At 35.0% G+C, this 27245-nt stretch overlaps 1 protein-coding gene across 5 annotated transcripts in view; it reads right to left on the bottom strand.

Moving 5' to 3' along the window:
- Nucleotides 1–2116: 2116 nt before the first annotated feature.
- The window catches only part of LOC129747096 (EGFR adapter protein-like), a 258316-nt gene continuing 233187 nt past the window's right edge, over nt 2117–27245 (bottom strand). For 2 of the 5 annotated variants that reach the window (XM_055741112.1, XM_055741116.1), the window contains exons 2-5: nt 18722–19346; nt 10760–11507; nt 2909–3472; nt 2117–2781 (exon numbers count right to left, since the gene is read on the bottom strand). In XM_055741112.1, coding sequence (XP_055597087.1) covers nt 2590–2781; nt 2909–3472; nt 10760–11173 — 1170 coding nt within the window. In that variant the 5' untranslated portion in view covers nt 11174–11507; nt 18722–19346 and the 3' untranslated portion in view covers nt 2117–2589. The remainder of the gene's footprint in view (nt 2782–2908; nt 3473–10759; nt 11508–18721; nt 19347–27245) is intronic. The other 3 variants (XM_055741117.1, XM_055741115.1, XM_055741118.1) reach the window with 3 other exon arrangements.

Genomic DNA, 27245 nt, shown 5'->3' with positions numbered 1-27245 from the left:
AAAAAAGTAAACAAAAGGGTGTAAATTTTCGATGAATTTTAAACTTATTTTACTACGGCTTTTTACTTCAGAGATCTCTTAAAAAGTAAGTAGAATCAACTTTTAGGTCTTCTTCTAGTGTTTAAAATATTTTTTGAAAAAATATTGATAGCTACTAAGCGATAAATTGAGTTTCAAAAACTTTTGAAAAAACTGGAATTTTATCCTGTTTTCTGTTAACCAAAGTAACAAATTTGATGGTTTGTTTCTGGATTAAATGGAGTGTTTGAGTTGTTTTTTTTTGTACTGGAAGAAAATTTGAATTGATTTAGATTTTTTACAGATTTATTTAAGAGTTGTATTTCATTCATGAACAATTCTGGAATGTCTGCTCTTATGTGAGAGCTGTTTGCACATTTTTTGAAAAAATTTGTAAAAAAATCGAATGTGTTTCTGTCGGCATGTCTTGCAAGTACCTTTTCATGACAAAATTTTGCCAAATAATTATGAAAACATAACATTAGGAGCTAATTCCCTTTTAATTATACAGTGTCGGACAATAGAATAGGACCGCTCTAATGCAAAATATTCAAATCACCTTTAAACTGCTAATTCAAATATAATAATATTTGACACCTAGCGGCAAGCACTTAGTGTAGTATGCCAACTTTGTATACTGCACGTTTGTTGCAATCAAAGCAACCTGTTTGTTCTACTCGACCAGCAAGCTGTCAGAGGGTGAAAAAGTCGCGTCATAAAATAAGACCAGCTCATTGGTTCGGCTGTTCCGGCATTTTCAGCGCTCTAGATTTGAAGAAAAGGTGTTGTTTTCGGTGTTGTTTATCCATTTTCGTGTCCTGGTTAGTATTTCGAATAAAATTAATCATTTAAATCATGAAATCAAACAAAACATAAAGATTTCCTTCCTCCTACTCTGTTTTCAGCAAAAGAGCGATGGGTCGGGCACAGCACTGCACGGAGGTCCAGCGAGCAATCATCCGGAATCTGTACAAGGCTGACAAAAGCCAACGCGAGATTGCCGACTACTTAGGAAGGTCAAAAACTTTCGTTTTCAACGCGCTTCACAGCACCGGCAAACGGGAACTGACCGGCCGCCCCCGCATAACGACGCCGAAGGACGATTCGGCAATCAAGCGGGCCTTGCAAAAGGACCCTTTCAAAGCGACCAAGCAGATCAGAGACGAGCTGAACTTATCTGTGAGTTCCCGGACGGTTGGCGGAGAAGGGACTAGGAGAAAAAAGTCCCCGGAAGGTGCCGATGCTGACGTCGAAGCACTTGAAGGCGCGGCTGAAGTATGCAAAGGACCACTTCGATTGGGTCGGTCCGGAAAAGGAGAAACTATGGAGAAATGTGCTGTGGTCGGATGAGACCAAAGTGAACCTCATCGGCTCGGACGGAAAGAGTTGGGTCCATCGCCCACTCGGCTGTGCGTATATGCCCCAGTATACAAATAAAACATTCAAACATGGAGGAGGTAGCATCATGGTGTGGGGGTGCTTTTCTTGGTACGGGGTGGGTCCCATGTACTGGATCGACCGGATTATGGACCAGTATCTCTACGCCCAGATACTTCGGCAAGTAATGCTGCCACCCGCCGAGTGGGAGATGCCCCTAAAGTGGCAGTTCCAGCAGGACAACGACCCCAAACATACCGCTAAAACGGTTAAAAAGTGGTTCCAGGATAATAAGGTAGACGTTATGGAGTGGCCAGCACAGTCCCCTGTCTCAATCCCATAGAGAACCTATGGAAAATAGTTAAACGTAAGGTGTACCACTGATGAACTGATGTACAAGCTCGAACAAAAAATCTTCCGAAACTTGTGTTAAATTTCCAGTGCTCTCTTTTAAAGAAGCCGTTAAAAAGTGACGAAAAACAGTGCCATCTATTGCTTGATTTGTAACTTTTGAACGGCGTAATAGATGGCACTGTTTCTAGTTAGCTCTTAATAAGGATATATATTTTAATAAATAAGGACAAATATTCACTGATTTCTCCGTTTTATTTTTATTTTCAAATGCACTTATGGGGATGTTTTTTCGGATATTGAATGTCAAAACTCAACTGCAAAGACATGCAGTCACATACTTAATGAATGTTATGTTGATACATCGTTATCCAATTTATTCTAATCAATTTTACATGCAGCTGCGGTCAAAGATTGTTGTATACGGTACGGTCTATACATGGTCTATACATATCACAATATCATACATACGTCTTAGGGTTTTTAAGCACATAAGGATCATTCTAATGGCTTTATTTATCAGTTAGTTTACAAAAAAAAAATTACTAAAGGAACGGAACAATTCAGTGTTTTGTACATTGATTGACATTTTTTTTACAAAAATTTAAATTTAATTTAAAAAAATTTAAAAAAATCACTGTGTTTTTTTTTTGGTTTATAGATTATAATTTTGATTGTTTTATGTTTTTGACGTATTATTCTTCGACGATTCAAACATTTATTTCTTTTTCACATTCTAACGGTCCCTATTCCCCACAGGTTTCCCACAGTTATCTTATCATTACAAAAATCAAACAACAGTGTGCGTCAACATTTTCCTTCCCATGGTCGCTTCAAGGCCTATCACAGGTCCAGATCGGAGAACAATTTGGAAAACTCGTGCAGGGTGCTAAAGCTATCGTAGTCGTCCACTCGCTTGCACTTGATGGGGATGTTCTGGGGCCTAGGAAGAGACAGCGGAACCGGAAGCATTTCCGGCATCACCGAATGGTGCGTGATCAGGGCTCGCAGCGAGGAAAATTCCTTGGTGAAGCCCTAGGTAAATGAGAATTGGAGAATAGAATGAAATAAGTTATGGCATAAAAGAAATCTAGCTAGGGAAATATGGAAGGTGTCCAAAAGTGTGTTAACATTTTCGTTAAAACGTGTAATGAATTCTCACCTTAATTTTATAACCACGTTCGGTTCTCAAGATTAAATAATGCACTACTTTTGGCCCAGGCGGTGGTACCCTCAAGGAAAGTGCGAAGCATCCATGCTTGGTGGTACTTCTTCGCACCAGGAAAGCCCCTGGGGCCTGTTCTGTCAGCACTTCCAGCGAAATTTCTCTCGGCAATCCTGCCTGGAACCACGAAGCGCTATCCAAGTCGTTGTCTTCGATGCTGTTCAGGCTGTCCGTCCGTTTGATGTTCGGAATGAACCGTTTCGGGCTCGAATTGGCACTGTTGATCTGCCGCCGCATGAGCACATTCCGGCGGAACTCGTACTCCACATCCGGCCGGAAGGAAGGAACAGCAGCAGCCGGAAGAGGGCGTCCCGTGGCGAGCGATTGCCGGCACGAGTCACCGAATTTGCTCGAAACGATCCGATCCAGGTTGTAGATGTCCTCCGACAGGATGTCATTCAATTTCTTCTGCGGTGAAGTTGGAGATGATTTATGGTGGTCGCACATCAGCGGTAGATTTTCCTCGGTGGCGCGTAGAAATCCTAGTGCGAAGCGTTTGATCTGTTGGTAATAAAATTGGAATATTCACGAATTAAAATATGAATGTGGATTTTTTGAGTATGAGGAAATTTATTATTTTAAAAAGCGCCTTCTTTACACATACAAATTTGTGCATAAACTTTTCATTTTTCATATACATGGTGTTCAATGAGGTCAAATACACTTTTATAACGCAATTGTGGTAATGCCAAACTACTACGTTCAAATATAATATTCATGATGCTGAACATAGTGAAGTGCAAGTACCCTTTACCCTTACACCTTTCTGAAATCAAACAATTACGAGTTTCTGCTTAGTTCAGTGTACATTTATGTATTTAGGAACAAAATTCAAAACCAGGTTTCGGCTTATTGTAAATTTTCATTTGATCGGAGTAGTTTGGCAGTAGAAGAATAAACTATTCTAAATATTTAGAGAGATCAATCAACATAAACAAATGGGAGTACATATAAATAATTATATCAGCTAAATTTTTGTGCTGTTTTGATATACGTTCCATTTACATGATAGAAAGATCGTATAACATTGAATAAACAGCTTTCACCTATCAAAGTGTATATTGCCTCCACTTTGGTAGGTAAATGATAAATTTCATTTCTTTCTTAACACGTTTGTCGCCAAGTGACCCATATTCGTGTGACGGGTGTATTTCCTGGGAGGCCCCGTCACATCAAAAACGTGTGACGCTCTCTTATTCGTGTTACCCGCTCAGCTTAGCCACACGTTGCAAAGCTAGGAGTCTCCTTCTTCATTTTGTCGCTCAGAGAATTTCTCTGGGCCCCTCTAGTAAAACTATTAAAATGAGCGTGGCGACGAACGTGTTAAGCGATAAATACTACACCAATTGTGCGTTATCCGACACCTTATTCATACCTATCGGAAGAATGCAAGAGAGTACAAGATTTTACTCTCATAACCTTCAAATCGTTGCCAGCGACAATATTTTTCAGTTCTCTCATTGGTCAATATTACTCAATTCCTAAATGAATTTTAGCCATTTGGATGCACTGCTAGTTGCAGAGAGAACATGACGATGATATTCTCACTTGAAGCCCGAGCGGAAGCTTAGTCTTTTAAAATTTTACTAACATGACGAACTTTCTATCATATCCGATTAAAACTGACATCAGACGACATTTAGTACGATCTTTTCACTTTGCAGTTTGAATTGCGATTTGCAACCCATTGCAAACGACTTAAGTTTTCATTCCTGATACGATTTCATGTTTGATGGGATGCATTAAAACATAAAAAGTCAACTGCGTAAAATTTTCAGAGAATAACCTTGCGTAGAAGCAAAGAGAATTCAAATATTTTATTCAATTCTTCCTACCTTGCCAAAAAATTACGCTGCAAAGTTCGTACGGAAAATTGATAGTAGGAAATTTATTAATAATTGAATAAAAAGTTTAATTGTTTAAGGAATATTGAAGTGTGAGAAAATGGGTTCTCCTTATTTTTTTTTCAAAAGTTTGATTTTGGGAGGAAATTTGAATGTTTATATTGGATTAAACAATTGGACTCATAACTTAACATGAATGAGTACAAGTATACAAATTTAGTGCAGAAGGGGACAGAAAGCAGCTGGTGGATCTTATATAAATTGAGCGGAGTGATGAAATATTTTGGAATCTTAAACTATTTAAATACTAGCAAAGCTGTTTTTTTGAAGTTTTGGTGAGATCCAACCGATTTGCCTCTTATTTGACCTGTATTCAATAATTTTGCGCGAATTAAATTAATTACAATCAATTGTGATATTTTCCAGGCTGTGTTTGATGCTATGAGCATTCAGAAAAGGATCACCTGTTATTTTTCCGAGGTTATTTCAAGACGAAGAAATTCAATTTTTTCAATTTTTATCGAAAATTAATTGTATTATTTTTTCTTGAAAATGAGACAGTAGATGTGGCAGACAGATTTCTTTTTCCAGACAATAAGTAAAACAAAATTTAACGCTTTTTTGTTGAACCGTGTATAAAAATCACAAGAACATAATTTAGTTTTGTTATTTTATTAAAGTTCTTCGCGGATTTGGTTTAACAAATACAAAAGTGATTTGAGTAATGAGTTTTAGTTGTATTCTATCTTCTATACTTTAAACCTCAAATGTTAGATACAAAGTTTATACTTAGTTAAAAACTCTGAAATTTTCCTAATTTATAGAAAAATCTCAGCAAAAATTATGTTTGAGAAATTGATTTAAATTAAAATTTTTTATGTTCTCTTCACTTTAAAAATCTCAAAAATGGTTGCTGAAACTTATAATTAAGATTTTGCATTACAAAAATATCTCGAAAGACAACCGTCCAAAAACATCCATAAATCATCGAGAGGAGGGGATACTAAAAATTAATTCAAAAAACTTATTAATACGAACAAATTGCACAAAAGCTTGTGTGCAACAAAATTGCAAATTGTATCATTGCATAAAATCCAAAAATTGAGTAATTTTCGAGCGAAAAATCAATAAAACCAAGAATATGAAAGGTGATAAAACTCCCATCTTTCACAATTAGATTTTTCTTTTGAAATCTTTCGAATAGCTTAGCTTAGCTTAGCTTAGTTGACTACTCATATCAACCATAAAATACCTTAAACTTTATAATTTTCCCCCGTCGGGTTTTTTGGAAATTTCGAAGGGCGGGTTGACAAATGAAGAAATTGATATTTGTTGTGAGTGCCTTATTAATAAAAAAAAAAATGAAAAAATGTTTTAAAATGACCAGCTGCAAAAGTTAACCAGTGATCTTGTGCTTTCTTGGCTATCAATGCTCGAATTTAAAGTTTTTGCCGTGTTCTCAATCTGGATTAATATACTAAAGTTTATTGTGTTTAAAAAAAAAAAGAAACTGAACTTGTGTTTTTCAATCAGAATGAAAAAACCAGTGATTTTTCAAGCCAGTATACATAAAATTGGCTAAACAATATCAAACATGAACTCACCACCTCGATTATGACTTTCAACAACAAACAATTATTCCACTTTCAGATCCTTAAATTAAAGTTCTAGTTCCGCATCCTGAAATGTTAATTCTGTGTCTGAATACGAATAAAAATCCCGAATCCAATACCGGAATTTATACTCAAAATTTCGATTTGGGTTTATCTTCATATTAAGATACAGAATTTTGAGCTCAAGGCTTAGATCTAAAACTCTAATTTAGGAATATTGAACACTCTGTCAATTGTAGTAAAAACTAATGAACCAGAAACAAAATTAATATTTTTGACATTTGATAAATACTTATTTTATAAGAATAATTTATCAGATCGTAGAAAAATAATTAATATCTGAATTTATAATCAAAGGATATTTTTGAGTCACGAATTATTTTAAACAGAACTCTCGACCTCAGAGTAAACATTGCAAATTTTTAACTGCATTTTTGTTGGCTGAGGAATTTAGCACTAATTTTTACAATCCCTTGCTTGATCTGGGCAATTGATGGACAAAATCCTGAGCTTTTAAATCTCTTTCCAAACGCCTAGAAAAAAATTGGATAGAAAAGGCACAGAAAATTGGGCTTTATTAAGACCTTTTGCTTCAATTTTCCACTTTTCTAAGAAACCCTGGCATACCCTACTATAAATAAAACTTCTCTTTCTCTTATTTCTTGAGTAAAAAACCATTTAAGTAGTTTTTACCGAAACAAGCATTATGTTCTGATAAGGAATAAATCTCTCCTCATTCGAAAAAAATATAACGGCTTCCTAGAAATACAGATTAACTTTTTCTTAAATTTGTAAAAATTTAAGAAAATGGGAAAATTATCAGTTTTTGAAAGAAAATTTGCAGAAAATTGGAAAGTGAAGAAAAACATTTAAAAAACTTTTAAATTTCAAGTTTTCTGGGATTTGTTGGGACTAGAATTAACCTAACCGAACAATCTGGAATGCCCACTTTATAAGCATAAGTATGAGTTTGGATAATGCAAAATCAATGTTAGTTATTCGATCATTATGGAAGTATGTGTTGATTTAAACACTCTACAAAAAAAAAAAAAAATAACTGTAGTTGACTAAATAGGATCAGCTGCCAAAATTGAGTTTCACTATTGAATTTCCATTCCAAGTTTAATCTGCGATTGGAAATTCTTATTGCAACTTCTCCAACTTTAGCCGAAAATTTATTACTGGGTTCTGATGTTTTTTTTAAATTATCTATTACTGAAGAAAATACCCTGGATTCAGCATATCAACTTCCTAATTTTATACTTAAATAATTATTATCATAAAAACGCTGTCATGGTCGAATTACGAATTTCATTGAGCGATTCTCTAGACATGAATACTTCTATATTATCAATCTTCCGATTTTCAGATTTATGAGTCTGTGTCTCGAGCAATCGGATCAAAATCAGAAGAACCATTTTTGAATGACTTTTTTTTATAAAATAAATAAATCATTTAAAATTATGAATTGTTATCCGCATCATATTTTAAAAATTTTAACAGATCACATGAAAAGCAATGCATTTTTTTGTGTTTTAAAGATATTTAAGTGAAATAAAATTTAAACATAAATTATAAATTTTGCAATTCCTGTTTAACTGTGATTGTAACTTTGATTTTAAGATTTGTATTTGTAATTTGATATTACGATTTTGATTTGAGACATCGAATTATGGTTCTGAATGAAGTCCGATTTTAGGTTTTGAATTTCGATCTTGAACAGACTGTCTCCATGAAAATTGAATTTAATGTTGCATTTTTTTTTAAATTTTGGATTCTTAGTCTGAAGACATTGAAACTTTCCAACAGTCATGAGTGAAATATTTATTCTACTATCGATTAAACACAAACCATGTGATTAATGATTAAATAAAAATAGTTTTGTTAGCTATCTTTAAATATTTCTAATCCATTAATTTATCGACGGTGATAAAGTTAGGTTGCCAGAAATTTTTCAGCCCGTATCCGTTCCGGACAATCCGGGCAATTTTTTATAAAAATCCTGGCAAAATTCGGGCCTTTCATTTCTTAATCGTGACCAAAAATTCGGGCAATATCCGGGAAAATTTTACCAATGCTTAGAAATTACTCAACAAAAACCAAAATAAAAGAATTCAAAAAAATGTTTTATTTTTCATCAAAATTCAAAAAACAAATTTGAAATCGTATTTAATTCTTCGAAAAATCCTTTCATGATTATTTTTGCAATATCTGCTGAAAAATCTATGTTTTGTTGGCTAAATAAAATAATTACAACATAATTGATTTTTTAATTATTTGCCAAAAAAAGTGAAAAAATCCGGGCTAAATCCAAACATTTTTCAATGAAATCCGGGCTACCGAACCGGGCGGGACTGTTCTAAAATTTTGTATCAAATATCCGGGCAAACCCGGATAAAACCAGGCAATCTGGCAACCTTATGAGAGTTATTAAACTAATTGGGAATTGAATTTTGCATTTAACAGCTCAAATCAGCATTTTGCATGTTTGCATGTGATGGGTTACTAATTATTGTTTGATGATATAAGACATAACGATAATTTGTTTCCAATATATAAAGCTCGTTACAGTTTCTTTAAATGTTCCGGCCCTGGAGCAGATATAAAAAAGTTTAATGCATATATGGATTCAGTGATGCCAAATAAGTCAATTTTTGCTTTTACATTATTAGCATCTCAGACAAATGTTTTACCTTGTGTTCCCAAAATTTTCATTTAAAACTGATCTAGAATAATGTAATAAAGATAAAAATTAGAAGGCCTAATTGTAAACGTGACAGATTCCTAAGATACAAAAAAAACTTATATAATTCAAGTTATTCCATTCATTCCGGCTAGAGGGTGCATTTCCTGGTCACGTTTACGTTCCGAGGAATCGGGAAATCTGATTATGCTATTCCCGGGACCCCAGGAATTTTTTTTGTATTTTTTTTCATTTTAAACGACTTATACCTTCAGGCTTTAAGGAGCCAAACTCGTTTTGTTTGATTACAATTGTGTGCTTATATATAGTTATCTTTTTCAAATAAAAGAAATTAGATAAAAAAAATGAAAATAAAAAAAGTTATAGATGCCCGGGAAAATTGATCAAGGAGATTAGAAACCCCACTCTACTACATACGAGATCATAGATATATGATATTCTGTACTCACATGTTTTTAAGCATTATTCTGTATTGAAAAACCTATATAATTATTTAAATACCACTAAACTATTGAACACAATTTCTGCTTAGTTTACATAAATTTCTAAGATATAGGAGAACAAACTTATTTCCACCAACAAAAAAGTTGTTTTATTTCTTTCATAATTCATGCATTAGACGGTTAAAACAATATTGGTTAAATATAAATCATCAATGAACTTCAATTTATCAGCCTTATCGGTGAAAAGTGATGTCTTTTTAAGTAGGGACATCTTAAGATTATGATTTTTTTTTAAAGATGAATAGAACGTTAGATTAAATGAAAGATGGTGAAAACGAGCGGGTAAAATTTATATAGAAGCATTATCATCACATAGCAAATTTTTGTTCCGCACGAGCCTACTACTATGAAGTGATAGATACAGATAGAGTTGCATCTACCACAACACATTAGTAGGCCAAGCGTGGTCTGCCCACAAGCGAGAAAACTTGCAGTGCGAACGAACAAAAAATTGTATGTGATCGCTAAGATAAGCTCCCTTTAACTCAGAAACGCATCTATCGATGTATAGTCTTCTCAGTTTGTTATCATCGCGTTCGCTACAGCCGGTTTTGGTTGCAAAACGGTACGGTCTACAATCTTTAGAAAAAAAAATCAGCCTAACCATATACCAGAGTAGGACAAAAAAATTTCTTACTGATTATGACCTATTTTTCAATTTTAAGGAGTGTAATATTTCAAAAATTGCGCTCGATTTATAATGGTTGGAAATTCCCGGGATTCTGGAATTCCCGAAATTGTAAGATGCCCGGGAAATCCCGGGATGGACACATTAATTCCGGCATCTTTAAACTTAGTTTCTTAGATATTTTTTTTTAAAATGAAACAATATCATGTCCTATATTGTACTTCTTTTGATTAAAAGATGTCCTACTTTTTGCTGGATTTCCCTACCAAAAGTTCTAGTTTAACAAATTTCATTTTGGTAAGCCTACCCTAATATGAATCGTTATCAATCGTCTCTGGTTAGTTAAATGATTGAAAAACTTAAACAGTGAGTAGAAAATAATGAAAAGCCTCTTGCACAAATCGAATAAACCCGCTCTCTACCTAGGTACTTGGAAAACTGGCAACAGAAAACCAATTCAACTGGTTAGTTACGTCCTACTAAAAATTGCACTCACCAGGGTAGGCTTCTCGGCAAACTTGAGGCAGTTGTTCATCTCGGTGGGCGAATTGTCCTCCTCCGATGAATTGGCCGACGACGAAGAGGACGCAAAAGGTGACGACGCCGATGAAGACGATGACGTTGTCGACGTCGTCGTCGTCGTTCCCCCGGGCAGCAGCCGGAAAGGATCTGCGGCATGATTTACATTTTCATCGCATTTGTTATGTGAGGTTAGAGCTGACGGCGGATGCTCCTGGTGGTGCTTCTGAGAATCCAGTCCGAAATCGTCGTAGCTACATTTCCGAGCAAGATGCACCACCGTTGTCGCCGTCTGGTTTCTGGGTTGCTGTTTTTGGGTTTCCGTCCTGGTGGCCGGACGATGGGATCCGGCACTGGATAAGATATCGCTAAAATATTCCACTTCCTGCATCCCGTGTCGGGTTGGTCTTTTGAACGAACGAAAACTTTTTTTTTTTCTTTACTTTGGCCTCTTCCGTTGGCTTAACTCACTTTTCAACGTTTGCCGCCTTCCAGTTATTTTACACTTTTGTATTCACTTCAGTCCATGACGACCATGCGGTTTCGTGTTTGTTGGAAATTTGTCTACTTTCAACTGACCATTTTCCATTGAGTTTTTCCAAATCCCTTTTGGAGAGTTCACTTTTTTTTGGTTGCTCTTTTTTTTTTTTGTTCTTTTCAGTAAACGAATAAGTCTTTGAGGTCACTCGGTGTCCAGCCGGATTTGTTTGTTGCTCTCCTGAAAGCTTGGTAAAAGATGGATGGGATTTTATTTTTACACAACACGATTTGTTAAAATTGCACAGTGGAGTAGAAAATACAGTTTTGTGTGATTATTTCATGGAAGTTCAAATCATTGACTAGAAATAATTTAAATATAAGAGATTTAAGACCAATAGATGCTTGTTTATTTTCAACACCTGTCACGTTCTTATAAATTTCTATAGGTCAATAATCTCCAATGCTTGAAATATTCTAACTCAAACTCAACTTTAATCGATGTAGCCGTAAAATCCACTAATAATAATGTCTGTAATCTTCAAGTTGGGTTTTTACTTGAATAAATCAGTGAAATGAATAAGTGAATAATATTGGCAACTTTCTTATTAAAATGTTGGAGTCCAAATTTGAGTAATACTTGAAAATTACCATTTTTGAGGTAAAATGTTGAAATTTTGTTATTTAAATAGAGTGCATTAATATTAAAAATAAAAAAAGCTACATTTTTGAGACAAATTAACATTTTGATTGAAGTTCCTTAATATAAGGAAAATGATTTGCTCTGTGTTTGAAATTCGGACACAACTTTTTTGAGAGTTATTTTATCTTTGCCTTGAAGTTTATTTTTAATACCCCGATGTAAATAGTGAATGGAGCTTTTAAATTTATTTATGAAGTTGTTGATTGAAATACAGTAAAACCTCGCATATCCGAGGTAGTCGGGGGAATGACCACTTCGGATTATACAAAATCGAAAACCCTGTCCCCATGCTCTGGATTGCATACATCCAGGCGCAGTGAATGCATGGATTTGGTTATGCCATTTATTTGTTGTTTTCGACAAATTCGACTTAAACTCACCAATAAACTTCGGTTAAATAGCATAACAACAAATTGCGTCGAGAAAACACAATACTCGGATTTTTTTGATGGAAAAGGTAGCTTGGATAACGCGGAAGTTCGGATAAGCTGAACTTGGATAAGCGGGGTTCTACTGTATTTGCGAAAGTATAGCACTATAATTCCAACAACATATTTCTTTTTCTCAATTTCATGCTCTCTTTAGTTTATTTTGATGAAATCTAAATGAGTGTTTTGTCAAAAGTTATTAAACATAATTGGTTGAGAGGTATACATTGAATAACTATTTGAAAAAAGTCAACCCAAATCCCCAGAAGTAGGTTAAATGGTTTAGAAAGTTATCTTCCAGAAGATTACCGTGTGTAAACTTGTTGTGCATCAGGTGAATGACCTCTTTCGGGATTCTTTTGTGCACTAAGTTTGGGAGAGAAAAAGCTTGGTCTTTGAACTTAGGTTTGGAAGGGGAAGACAAGCCTAAATTGTAAATTCGCGGATAAGAGAGTTATTGGTTCAACTTCTCGATTGGGTCTTCGTATCGGGTAGTACCGGTACGAAGTTAAACGAGATTCAAGAAGGCAGATTTCCAATGCTACTTCCTGAATCACTTGCTCTTGTAGTTCAGTTGGGTGAAACCGTTAAATTCGCGTGCTTACACTTAGGTGAATATAGCACAGAAGTGTTGTGCTAAAAAGCTTAGAAAAAAGGACTTACTCAGTCAGATAAGGTTGACAGATTCGAGAAGCTCACTATACATTAGACTAGTTCACTTTTCGACTTTTTTCGCAGATCAAAGCCGGACTCATATGGGTTGTTCCTCAGGCATTTTCAAGTATTTCTGCCAAATTTGAGATCTATTGATCTAATTTCTGTTCCGCGCAACGAGTGAAAAAAGTCCATTTTTCTTGAAAATTTTCTTATGAGAGTTCTAGAAAGCCTCTGTTGATATTAAATGATAATTTTAGAATATATGGTGGTTGATATTATTAGCTGTTTTATGGATCTGTTTTAGATAATCGTTCAAAACAAACCGAAAAAATTTAAAAAAATCATAAACTACCAACTTTTACAGAAATTTTACTTACAAGTTGAAAGTTTAAAATCTACAGTAAATCTGAAAAAAATATTTTTCACAAAATCTTTTCTTGTTAATGTAGCCCTGTTCATTATCAATCATTTGATGTATTAAGTTTAATTATCGCAAGAATAGGAGCAAAATTATTCAAATATTAATGCATCAGTTTTTAAATCACAATTATGTTCCTATTCAAGTTTTAACTTCATGCAACCTGAAAAACGTGGCATCAAGAGAACTTGCATACAACTTGATCAAAGCGCGCGCTTTTTTTTACTCCTGGCTCAGTCTTGGGGTACTAGATTGAATAAAATATATTTGCTTGTGCACAAGTTGATGAGGAAAAAACTTGAATGAAAAATATTTTATCAATTCAAATTTGTTGCAAACATCTGTAAATAACTTGACGGCTATATATCCAATTTGTATGTTTAATACATAAAAAAAAGGTAATAAAAAGAGCTAGCTTTACAAGAAAAGCTTTTGTGAAAAATATTTTTATCTAATTTACTGTAGATTTTTAACTTTCAACTTGTAAGTAAAATTTCTGTTCAAGTTGGTAGTTTATGATTTTTTTAATTTATTTGGTTTGTTTTGAACGGTTATATTAAACAGATACATTAAATTGTTTATAATATCAACCACCATGCATCCTTAAATTTTCGTTTCATATTAAAAGGGGCTTGCAAGAACTCTTATAAGAAAATTTTCAAGAAAAATGGACTTTTTTCACAAAAACTCATTGCGCAGAACAGAAATTAGATCAATAGATCTCAAATTTGGCAGAAATACTTGAAAACAACCTATATGAGTTCGGCTTTGATCTGCGAAAAAAGCCGAAAAGTGAACTAGTCTACTATACATAGCTTCCTCCAGCAGCCGTTACACTGACCGTTGGTCCCACTGTGATGGTCCGGAAACCCGCCAAGGCACCCGAAAACCCTCCAAGGCCATCAGGAAACCACCGGAACGAAATGTCATTCCTGGGGCGTGCACGCAAAAGTGCCAAAGCAATCACGCCACCCCCGCGAACATTTTCGAATCGACGAAATATTCGCCCAGCTGTGGCAGCCGGGAGACCTCGGCAAAAAGTTTTGCTGAACGCATGGGACCACACTGGCTGGTAAAAGGTGGATAATGTGCAACACGAGAACCCATAGTGGTCATATCACCTCTTATTTACAACTCCTATCTCTACCTCCCCGTGGTGCCGGCTGGGATGCGAGTAACCTAAGCGGAGATCGGGTACCCAACCCCAGTGGATGCTTTGGTCGCATGCAGACTGAGAAGGTGGCCGCATACGTCTATTCCCCAGGTCAGGGGCGGTGTGCTACAACAACCGAGCGTCTGTTCTCCAGGTCAGGGGCGGTTCAAGCAGCGTCTGTCTCGCAGCGAGCGGCTGAATCTATGAAATGCGACTCCCGCCAGCTAAGTCCAAGATGGCAGCCCCATCGCGGCTAACAACCTACTGCTCCTGATATCTTGTATTGTTACGGAAACTGAGAGAAGAAATAACCGAATTGGAACTTTGGCAACGACTTTTAGCATGAAAACACGGACTAGAATTGGAACTTGGAATGTTTTGACCCTTGCCCAGCCAGGTAAGCTGGCTCAACTTGCTAGAGAAGCTAGCCGCCTCAAGCTAGAGATATTGGGACTGAGCGAAGTCCGTTGGCCTAACACTGGAGAACACAAGACACAGTCCGGGCAAGTTCTGCTTTACTCTGGCATACGAGGAGAACACGCTACTCGGGAACGAGGAGTTGGTTTTCTATTAAGCCCGCAGGCCCATGGGGCACTCATAAGATGGGAACCGATAAAGGAAAGAAGAATCGTAGCCAGATTCAGAACACGGGTTAGAAACCTTACAATGGTCCAGTGTTATGCGCCAACTGACGTTGCCGATTTGCAGGAGAAAGAGCAGTTTTACAGTCAATTGAACAGCGTGGTTGAGAGAATTCCGAAGGGTGACATTCAAATCCACTTACGCAACTTCAACGCAAAGATTGGCTCCGATAATCAGGACTTTGAGCGCATCATGGGACGCCATGGCTTAGGACAGATGAGCGAAAAAGGAGAGCTGTTTGTAGAATTTTGTGGCAACAACAACATGGTGATCGGTGGATCGCTCTTCCCCTATCGACTAGCACATAAGGTCACTTGGGTATCCCGAGATGGCCGAACAGAAAATCAAATTGACCACATTTGCATCAGCCGAAAATAGAGAAGGAGCCTTCTTGATGTCCGCAACAAACGAAGCGCAGACATTGCATCTGACCATCACCTCATCCTTGGTGAAATAAGACTGAGAGTTGCGCGCGTCCAACGGCGCGAGGAGAAAGTCGGGTGACGATACGACGTCCGCCGGTTGGAGAATCCAGAGGTGAAAAGGGCATACGTTGAACAGCTAGAATCCCGAGCCTCGGAGCTGCCGACAGACGGAACAGTCGAAGAACAGTGGTGTGGAATCAAGAATGCCTTTATCACGACGAGCCATGGTACTCTCGGTAAAGTTTGTGGAAGACGAAGTGAATGGATATCGGATGAAACCTGGAGGATGATCGATGATCGGAGAAAGGCGAAAGTCGGAATTGAGCAGGCATGTACCGGGTCAGCCAAAGCAGCCGCCCGCTTACGATATGCGGAGCTGGAAAAGGCAGTTAAACGAGCTTATAAACGAGACAAGAGAGCCTGGACAAACTCCCTAGCCGAAGAGGGAGAAAGAGCCGCCGTCATTGGAGATATCCGATTATTATATGATATTTCTCGCCGCCTTAGTGGTGCAAGGACTAATGCAAGAATGCCGCTGAAAACCGAGCAGGTCAGCTGCTGACAGATCGAACAGATCAGCTCATGCGTTGGACTGAGCATTTTGATCAACTTTTCCGAGTTACAAATAGCAATGGCCAACAGAACCCGCAGCTCGAGGCGCCCACAGTAAGTCGCATTAATGGCGTCAACTCGGAAGCGCCCTCGCTGGCTGAAATAGAAGCGGCAATCAAGGACATGAAATCCAACAAAGCGCCTGGAATCGATTGCATTCCTGCTGAAATGCCCAAAGCCGACCCTGGCTTGTCAGCACAACTGTTGCTCCGTCTTTTCGCTGACATTTAAGATACTGCAACATTCCCGGCCTACTGGATGCAGGGTATCCTCGTAAAGGTCCCGAAGAAAGGAGACCTCTTTCCTCTCTTACAAACTTTGATTTCTAAATCGATTGCTCTTCACTCAAAACTATCCTGAGCAAATTTTCAAACCAATTTATTGCATAGTAACGTCAATATCGCAAAAAAAAGGGAATAGTTAATATGGACGATACTTTTGGCTGACCCCTGACCAAAAATTGGATAATTGGAATCAATTTTTTTGACTTTAAAAATTTATATGTGCAAGTTTTCATCTCAATCCGATGTATATTAACGTCAATACCACGAAAATATTGAAACATTACTATGGACGACCCCTTTTGCCGGCCCCTTAAACTGAATTTGATACCTGAAATCGATTGCACGTCATTCAAAACTCTCGTGTACCAATTCCATCTAAATCTGATGTATAATAACGTCAATATCGCAAAAAAGGCACCAGTTAATATGGACGACCCTTTTGGTTGGCTCCTTACTCAGAATTTTTATATCGGCAATCGATTGCCCGTCTCTTAAAATTTCCGAGCCCAAATTTTTATCTCAATCCGATGCATAATAACGTCAATATCACAAAAATATTAAAAAGTTAATATGAACGACTCCTTTTGCCGACTCCTGTCAAAAATTCAATACATGAAATCAATTGCCCATCTCTCAAAACCCTCATGTGTAAATTTTCATCTTAATCCGATGTATAATAACGTCAATATTGCTAAAATAACATTTGTGTTGTATGGACGACCCCCTTCAAAAGGGGTCATCCAAAAATCTAAAAACATTTTTCATCATTCCTGGTCCAAATGAGCACCCATGCCAAATTTTAGCTCTCTAGCTCTTAAGGCGGCTGAGTATATTGAAGACAAACATACAAACGAACAAACAAACAAACAAACAAACAAACAAACAAACGGAAATTACTATTTATATATATAAATGTTATTCCAATACAAGTGACCATGAAAATGCATCGACCCTTTCTGATTTGTCCCAAAATCAGTAGGATGACTTATTGTTATGTAAATAAGAAAAAAACCAAAGTAAGGGTGAATAATATCCCCTCGGAATATGGCCAACAATTCTTCAAAAATTTCCTATTTTTCCCTTAAATCATTTGTCCCATATGTAGGGAAGAGTGGGGTAACGTGGGCCACTTTGAATATCTCAGAGTGTGTTGAGATTAAAATCTCAATTCAACTGTCATCGCTGTCGCTTTGCGTAAGCATATTTTTCTAAATGTTGTTGACTTAAACACGCATCATATGCTTGTTTTATTTATCAAGCTTAAATTTTTTTAAAGAATTAATTTACATAATTAAACAAGCACCCGCTTATTGCATCGATGGGGAGCTAAAGTTCATAACACAATTATGCTCGTACGCTTATGATATTAGTTTTGTCATATTCTTTCGCGTGGAAACGGAATTTTTGATGAAACATCCCCAAATCACACAAACGCAACCAATTTCCAAATCATAGCTTGTGGGGAATCGTGTAATATAATAAAACTAAATATAACTAAATAAATTACGAAATTCCAGTTTTGGGTCAACTCATGAACTTTGCATGTTATTTGGTCAATTTGGATTTGGTGGCCCACGATTCCCCACCATTTTTCAAAATCCAAAAAATTTTGCTTTTTTGTTAAACAGCCAGAACTTGGGGAAAATAACATATTAAAAATTTAATGAAAATGCCTAATGATATGTTAGAAATGTTTTTATTTTTCATTTTATCATTCATTATAAAGAAGTTATGGAGCTTAGAAAAAATGTGGCCCATGAATCCCCACTCTCCCAAGTATTATATGGTTGTTTTTGAAAGGTATTTGAGTTATGACAAAGTGTTAAAAATTACAAAAACATATCAGGTGTTCGCACTGCGATATGGAATGCGTGAGAGCAAAATTAAATTTAAACTTCAGATTTTTCTCCGAAGTGAACACACTAATAAGGATTAATCCACCGTGCATTAACAGCAAGGCACTGCACGGAGCACGAAGCATGGCGCTGCTGGGTGATGTCTGTTTCCAGTAGTGATGTGTTCCCCGATGCCCAAACTTCAACCCTTTCACTGCGCAATGTTCCTCCACTTCCGGCCCTCGGTGCTTACTTTCCATTCGTTCATTCATTCATTCTTTTATCTCCGTTAATTTATTACTCACTATCATGCGAGACACTGGGAGTTTTGCACGATTCCATTCCACCGACACGGCGGACGGTCTTTTGTTTAAAATTTATTCGTTTTTTTACTCCCCGAGAATCCAGTTGGTTTGATTTGGGCTCAGCTCAGCTCCATACGATTAATACCTCCTGCAACTCACTATCATCATCCGAAGGTGGGTCTTACTAGGGATCCGATCTGATTCAATTTTCCCTACAAACGCAAAGTTCGTCAGGCAACAGCAGCACCAGAAGTGGGAGGATTGGTTTTGACTTTAGGGCTGTTGCTGTTAGTATCCTCAACGCCCACCCACCTACGTCAGTCACTCATTGGCTGGTCTCTGCCTGGTGTGGGCTGCTGCTGGTTGGTGATGGAAAATGCTTTTGTTACTCATTCGTCAGGATTAAATTTTCCCTGCTGCGAGCCATCTCTCATGCAAAAAAGCCGTTTTACAGGATTTCAGCAGCATCAGCCGATTGATGGGCCAGGTCTATGGAATATGGCGACCTTTTCAAGCTTCGGTTGTTCCCGGGGCCAGAGAGAGCGATCTAGATGCGAAAAGTCCGGTGTCCAACTCCGGGGGAAAATCCACTCCCAGCAGCTGTCCGTCCGATAGTGACAAGGATCTGTGGAATAGAATGAATTACAGGAGAAAGTTGTAAAATCTGTCTGAAAGCGAAAGCCGATTGGAATTGAATGAATTTGTTCCCGGCAGTATTTAGACATATTGTTGTGTGGGTTGTGGTTGGAAATGTGACATGGACAAGTTGGAAAGGTGGTGGCGTTTTACAGTCAAAATGTTTAATCCTGATGGCATCATCAGCTTATGTTTGGAAATGTTCTTTAAATTTGATGAACTTATTAACGAGGATGATTTTTTGTCATTTTTGTCATTTTTGTCAATTTTGTCATTTTTGTCATTTTTGTCTTTTTTTGTCTTTTTTGTTATTTTTGTTATTTTTGTCATTTTTGTCATTTTTGTCATTTTTGTCATTTTTGTCATTTTTGTCATTTTTGTCATTTTTGTCATTTTTGTCATTTTTGTCATTTTTGTCATTTTTGTCATTTTTGTCATTTTTGTCTTTTTTGTCATTTTTGTCATTTTTGTCATTTTTGTCATTTTTGTCATTTTTGTCATTTTTGTCATTTTTGTCATTTTTGTCATTTTTGTCATTTTTGTCATTTTTGTCATTTTTGTCATTTTTGTCATTTTTGTCATTTTTGTCATTTTTGTCATTTTTGTCATTTTTGTCATTTTTGTCATTTTTGTCATTTTTGTCATTTTTGTCATTTTTGTCATTTTTGTCATTTTTGTCATTTTTGTCATTTTTGTCATTTTTGTCATTTTTGTCATTTTTGTCATTTTTGTCATTTTTGTCATTTTTGTCATTTTTGTCATTTTTGTCATTTTTGTCATTTTTGTCATTTTTGTCATTTTGGTCATTTTTGTCATTTTTGTCATTTTGGTCATTTTTGTCATTTTTGTCATTTTTGTCATTTTTGCCATTTTTGTCATTTTTGTCATTTTTGTCATTTTTGTCATTTTTGTCATTTTTGTCATTTTTGTCATTTTTGTCATTTTTGTCATTTTTGTCATTTTTGTCATTTTTGTCATTTTTGTCATTTTTGTCATTTTTGTCATTTTTGTCATTTTTGTCATTTTTGTCATTTTTGTCATTTTTGTCATTTTTGTCATTTTTGTCATTTTTGTCATTTTTGTCATTTTTGTCATTTTTGTCATTTTTGTCATTTTTGTCATTTTTGTCATTTTTGTCATTTTTGTCATTTTTGTCATTTTTGTCATTTTTGTCATTTTTGTCATTTTTGTCATTTTTGTCATTTTTGTCATTTTTGTCATTTTTGTCATTTTTGTCATTTTTGTCATTTTTGTCATTTTTGTCATTTTTGTCATTTTTGTCATTTTTGTCATTTTTGTCATTTTTGTCATTTTTGTCATTTTTGTCATTTTTGTCATTTTTGTCATTTTTGTCATTTTTGTCATTTTTGTCATTTTTGTCATTTTTGTCATTTTTGTCATTTTTGTCATTTTTGTCATTTTTGTCATTTTTGTCATTTTTGTCATTTTTGTCATTTTTGTCATTTTTGCCATTTTTGTCATTTTTGTCATTTTTGTCATTTTTGTCATTTTTGTCATTTTTGTCATTTTTGTCATTTTTGTCATTTTTGTCATTTTTGTCATTTTTGTCATTTTTGTCATTTTTGTCATTTTTGTCATTTTTGTCATTTTTGTCATTTTTGTCATTTTTGTCATTTTTGTCATTTTTGTCATTTTTGTCATTTTTGTCATTTTTGTCATTTTTGTCATTTTTGTCATTTTTGTCATTTTTGTCATTTTTGTCATTTTTGTCATTTTTGTCATTTTTGTCATTTTTGTCATTTTTGTCATTTTTGTCATTTTTGTCATTTTTGTCATTTTTGTCATTTTTGTCATTTTTGTCATTTTTGTCATTTTTGTCATTTTTGTCATTTTTGTCATTTTTGTCATTTTTGTCATTTTTGTCATTTTTGTCATTTTTGTCATTTTTGTCATTTTTGTCATTTTTGTCATTTTTGTCATTTTTGTCATTTTTGTCATTTTTGTCATTTTTGTCATTTTTGTCATTTTTGTCATTTTTGTCATTTTTGTTTTTTTTGTCATTTTTGTCATTTTTGTCATTTTTGTCATTTTTGTCATTTTTGTCATTTTTGTCATTTTTGTCATTTTTGTCATTTTTGTCATTTTTGTCATTTTTGTCATTTTTGTCATTTTTGTCATTTTTGTCATTTTTGTCATTTTTGTCATTTTTGTCATTTTTGTCATTTTTGTCATTTTTGTCATTTTTGTCATTTTTGTCATTTTTGTCATTTTTGTCATTTTTGTCATTTTTGTCATTTTTGTCATTTTTGTCATTTTTGTCATTTTTGTCATTTTTGTCATTTTTGTAATTTTTGTAATTTTTGTAATTTTTGTAATTTTTGTAATTTTTGTAATTTTTGTAATTTTTGTAATTTTTGTAATTTTTGTAATTTTTGTAATTTTTGTAATTTTTGTAATTTTTGTAATTTTTGTAATTTTTGTAATTTTTGTAATTTTTGTAATTTTTGTCATTTTTGTCTTTTTTGTCTTTTTTGTCATTTTTGTCATTTTTGTCATTTTTGTCATTTTTGTCATTTTTGTCATTTTTGTCATTTTTGTCATTTTTGTCATTTTTGTCATTTTTGTCATTTTTGTCATTTTTGTCATTTTTGTCATTTTTGTCATTTTTGTCATTTTTGTCATTTTTGTCATTTTTGTCATTTTTGTCATTTTTGTCATTTTTGTCATTTTTGTCATTTTTGTCATTTTTGTCATTTTTGTCATTTTTGTCATTTTTGTCATTTTTGTCATTTTTGTCATTTTTGTCATTTTTGTCATTTTTGTCATTTTTGTCATTTTTGTCATTTTTGTCATTTTTGTCATTTTTGTCATTTTTGTCATTTTTGTCATTTTTGTCATTTTTGTCATTTTTGTCATTTTTGTCATTTTTGTCATTTTTGTCATTTTTGTCATTTTTGTCATTTTTGTCATTTTTGTCATTTTTGTCATTTTTGTCATTTTTGTCATTTTTGTCATTTTTGTCATTTTTGTCATTTTTGTCATTTTTGTCATTTTTGTCATTTTTGTCATTTTTGTCATTTTTGTCATTTTTGTCATTTTTGTCATTTTTGTCATTTTTGTCATTTTTGTCATTTTTGTCATTTTTGTCATTTTTGTCATTTTTGTCATTTTTGTCATTTTTGTCATTTTTGTCATTTTTGTCATTTTTGTCATTTTTGTCATTTTTGTCATTTTTGTCATTTTTGTCATTTTTGTCATTTTTGTCATTTTTGTCATTTTTGTCATTTTTGTCATTTTTGTCATTTTTGTCATTTTTGTCATTTTTGTCATTTTTGTCATTTTTGTCATTTTTGTCATTTTTGTCATTTTTGTCATTTTTGTCATTTTTGTCATTTTTGTCATTTTTGTCATTTTTGTCATTTTTGTCATTTTTGTCATTTTTGTCATTTTTGTCATTTTTGTCATTTTTGTCATTTTTGTCATTTTTGTCATTTTTGTCATTTTTGTCATTTTTGTCATTTTTGTCATTTTTGTCATTTTTGTCATTTTTGTCATTTTTGTCATTTTTGTCATTTTTGTCATTTTTGTCATTTTTGTCATTTTTGTCATTTTTGTCATTTTTGTCATTTTTGTCATTTTTGTCATTTTTGTCATTTTTGTCATTTTTGTCATTTTTGTCATTTTTGTCATTTTTGTCATTTTTGTCATTTTTGTCATTTTTGTCATTTTTGTCATTTTTGTCATTTTTGTCATTTTTGTCATTTTTGTCATTTTTGTCATTTTTGTCATTTTTGTCATTTTTGTCATTTTTGTCATTTTTGTCATTTTTGTCATTTTTGTCATTTTTGTCATTTTTGTCATTTTTGTCATTTTTGTCATTTTTGTCATTTTTGTCATTTTTGTCATTTTTGTCATTTTTGTCATTTTTGTCATTTTTGTCATTTTTGTCATTTTTGTCATTTTTGTCATTTTTGTCATTTTTGTCATTTTTGTCATTTTTGTCATTTTTGTCATTTTTGTCATTTTTGTCATTTTTGTCATTTTTGTCATTTTTGTCATTTTTGTCATTTTTGTCATTTTTGTCATTTTTGTCATTTTTGTCATTTTTGTCATTTTTGTCATTTTTGTCATTTTTGTCATTTTTGTCATTTTTGTCATTTTTGTCATTTTTGTCATTTTTGTCATTTTTGTCATTTTTGTCATTTTTGTCATTTTTGTCATTTTTGTCATTTTTGTCATTTTTGTCATTTTGTGATTTTGTCATTTTTGTCATTTTTTTCACAAAAAGGTCAGAGTTTTAAATTTATTGCATTTTTATATTATCATTTAATTGCTTTGCTTCTCAGTCTGAGGAGATGTTGAAGTTTTTGAACTCTTCTCGGGCCAATCCATAATTTTATCTTTCTAATTTACCAAACCCATTACAGCATTTGTTATACCACCAAGCTGCGATACCATATTTTTATTATTTTGTACAGTATTTGTAGCTTTTTATAAAAAATAGTTTTGTTAAAATATGTTTGTTAAAGAATTTTTTTCTGAATTTCTTCTCGATTGGTTCTGCTCTCAAAGGTTACATCTACTGTCATTTTGAATGAATAGGAAGCTCCTTCTTCCAGCAACTGCTGAACCATGACAAAGCCTCCGGCGGAAATGTCATATTGCCATCATCATCCCATGTAACAGAACAACCGATGAGCTAGATTGAGACTTTATCGGGAGGATCTCGAGTCATGACGTTTTCCGTCAAACGTTGTAAAAAGGAGCCCAAACCACCATCACTGGGACATGTCATGTCGTTGGTTTTCCCCCGAAAATGGCTCCCTGTCATCAGCTGTAAGATGACATGTTTGCTTGCCTCTCCCAGGAAATGCTTTTAGGCGCCATTGTAAATTTATAAGTCACTTTGATGCCTGTCGCCGTTACTTTTCTGCTCGTTGGAGGAGCGATCACTTGCCGGTTTGCTCTCTTAGGAAGTAGCTTTGGTGCGGAAGAACGTGTGCACTTCCAGATTGCGCGTTTCCGGGGCGAGATGCAATTCGAGTACGTTTCCTGGCGGGAACATGGCAAAACTTTCCACCCGTCAATCATCTAAAAGATGATACTTGACAGTCGCCGTTTGCTTGCTTTTACTCGAGTGTGATATTGCGCCAACCTGGTTTCGATGGAAGCAATCAGCTTCAATTGTGAACATTTCTGAAGTCTATTGCTTTCGGTGGAGCAAAATCATGTTTGCTGTCAGATGCTATAAACGGGTGAGCAGGAATGGTCACTTTGAAGCTTTTTTTATATGATACCTACTAAAAATTAGTTACTGGTAACATAAAATTTCAATAGTTTTAAAGCATCACACCATACTTGTGATAAAATTTCTTATGCGTTTTGTTCATCAGGTTTGTCAATGAATACAAATTCTTCGTCTTCAGTAATTTTCCCTGAATTAACGGACAATTTTTCTAATTCATTTGAATCCAGTGCCCCTTTAACTTTCCTTAAAAATTTGAAATGCAAACTGACTCATTTGCAATCCACTAGTCACCGGTGCCTTTGCCGGAACTGAAATTGAAAATCAAAGAGCATTCTCAATAAACTCCCAACACTCTCGTAAACAGCCCAGCTTTCCCGGGTTCCATTCCAGCTTCTTAAAACTCCACTCGAATCCTAGTAGAAGTTTGTTCTTACATTTGCAAAGCTGCTTCCGTAAAACGTATGCAAACAACCGACCAACCAACCAACTACTTGCAAGCTGAAAGAGGTTGAGAAACAAAAATGCCGTAAAAACATCCCTAAACGAACTAACAAACTTAGCGACTTACCATCTGATCTGATTGGGAAGGAAAAACACAGCAGAGAGCGGGAAACCTGGACTGTTGAGCCATTCAATCGTTTTTCAATTTTGGCAACTCCTTCTGAAGTTTGTTTGGAGAGAAAAATTTCAACTATGAATATACTTTTGACTCGTTAATTTGGACCGGTGTGTAACTTTTTATTTGTTTGAAAGATTGAGTTGACAAATTTGGAACACGACTGTATTTTAAAAACATTTGTTGTCTTGAATGGAAATATTGCAAGCACAACTAAAACCGTGTTTCTCACTTTTTAACATGGTCCAAAGTTTACTTCTGACAAGTCTGAAGCAAATCAGGAATTCAATTGAACTTTGTTTATGCAATAAAATTCAATAAAATAGTATTTTAAGACATTTAGAGTGAACTTTTTTTTCCAGTGTAAGCCCAACTCCAAAAAACATCCATCAGTGAATAGAGACCGTTGGTTAAGGTAAGGGAAACGTCGATATGATCGAACTTTGTCCATTTTATTTGTTTGGAGATTTTTCTTTCTCCCAATTTCCTTTCTGTTTTGTGCTGTGACCGGATAGTTGGTCTGCTGGACAAGGACTTGCCGGACTGTTTCTTTATTTATATTCCTCCCCGGTCGTTAGCCGGCTCCGATTGGTTTGCTCAACTTTAAGTGAACGTGAAAGGTTTACGATCGGAGAAGATCCGCCCTCGTCAATAAGTTTGGTGCATCTTTTTTGGCGGAGATATTATAAATATTTTCGTATCTGGGTCAAACATCAAATAAAATGTATTCAAGTTGAATTCGATTGGATTTGAAATCACTTTCTTGAGGTATATGAATTTTTAAATTGATTGGATTCTTATTACTGTTGCCGAGAGACAATTTCTCATGAGAAATGTTCCTCTAATTGTCCCCAACCTCTTAAATACTGAGTTTCTTTGAATAATTTTGAATTTTCCTGATGAAAATTTTCAACAGTACAGTACTTGTTAAATGTTTTCTAGCCCCGCGATGGATTTTTTTTTTCTGAAGAGTGAAATGGATAGCGGACAGTTTTCTCTAGCCAATTTTTAGAGAAGCCAAAACGATTTCTTCCTGAAATCGTTCTAAAAATGCCATCTGATTTGTTGGGGTGGTACGGTCAAAATTTGGTCAATATCAGCTTGACGTATTTCTTTCAATTTTGCATTTAAAAAACCTGAACACCCCTCATTTTGAAGGTGTGTGTGTGTAGAATGTTGTTCCTATTTTGATTTTGGAATTCACTCTTCAGTTGTCAAAATGCCGTCCATGGAAGAAGAGCAGCGTATAAAAATTTTGCTCGCGCATCGCGAAAATCTGAGCTACTCTCACGCAAAGCTGGCAAAATCACTAAAAGCTGCCAAATCAACCCTTACAAATGTTATTAAAGTGTTTGGGGAAAGTTTGACGACAGCCAGAAAGTCTGGATAGAGGGGAAATCGAAAACCAGAAGCCGCTGAGACGACAAAGAGAGTTGCCGGTAGTTTCAAGCGAAACCCTAACCCCTCTCTTCGAGACGCCGCAAATAAGCTGGGTGTATCGTCTGCAACCGTGTATCGAGCCAAAAAACGAGCTGGTCTATCGACTTACAAGAAGGTAGTGACTCCAAATCGCGATGATAAACAAAATACGACGGCCAAAGCGCGATCCCGGAGGCTGTACACGACGATGCTGACGAAGTTTGACTGCGTGGTAATGGACGACGAAACCTACGTCAAAGCCGACTACAAGCAACTTCCGGGACAGAAGTTTTACACGGCAATAGGAAGGGGAAAGGTAGCAGATATTTTCAAGCATATGAAACTATCGAAGTTCGCGAAGAAATATCTGGTTTGGCAAGCCATCTGTACCTGTGGCTTGAAAAGCAGTATTTTTATAGCTTCCGGTACTGTCAACCAAGAAATTTACGTGAAAGAGTGTTTGAATAAACGTCTGCTGCCTTTCTTGAAGAAACACGATTGTTCCGTACTGTTTTGGCCGGATTTGGCATCTTGCCATTACGGTAAAAAGGCCATGAAGTGGTACGCCCAGGCTTCCGAAAAGTACAGCTTTGCTATGACAGCTTTTTTCTTGACAAACAAACTGTCTCGGTTTTCCTTACCAC

This window comes from Uranotaenia lowii, chromosome 2, assembly GCF_029784155.1.
Source record: "Uranotaenia lowii strain MFRU-FL chromosome 2, ASM2978415v1, whole genome shotgun sequence".
NCBI classification, from domain to species: Eukaryota; Metazoa; Arthropoda; class Insecta; order Diptera; family Culicidae; genus Uranotaenia; species Uranotaenia lowii.
This window is presented reverse-complemented; position numbering and strand designations above follow the sequence as displayed.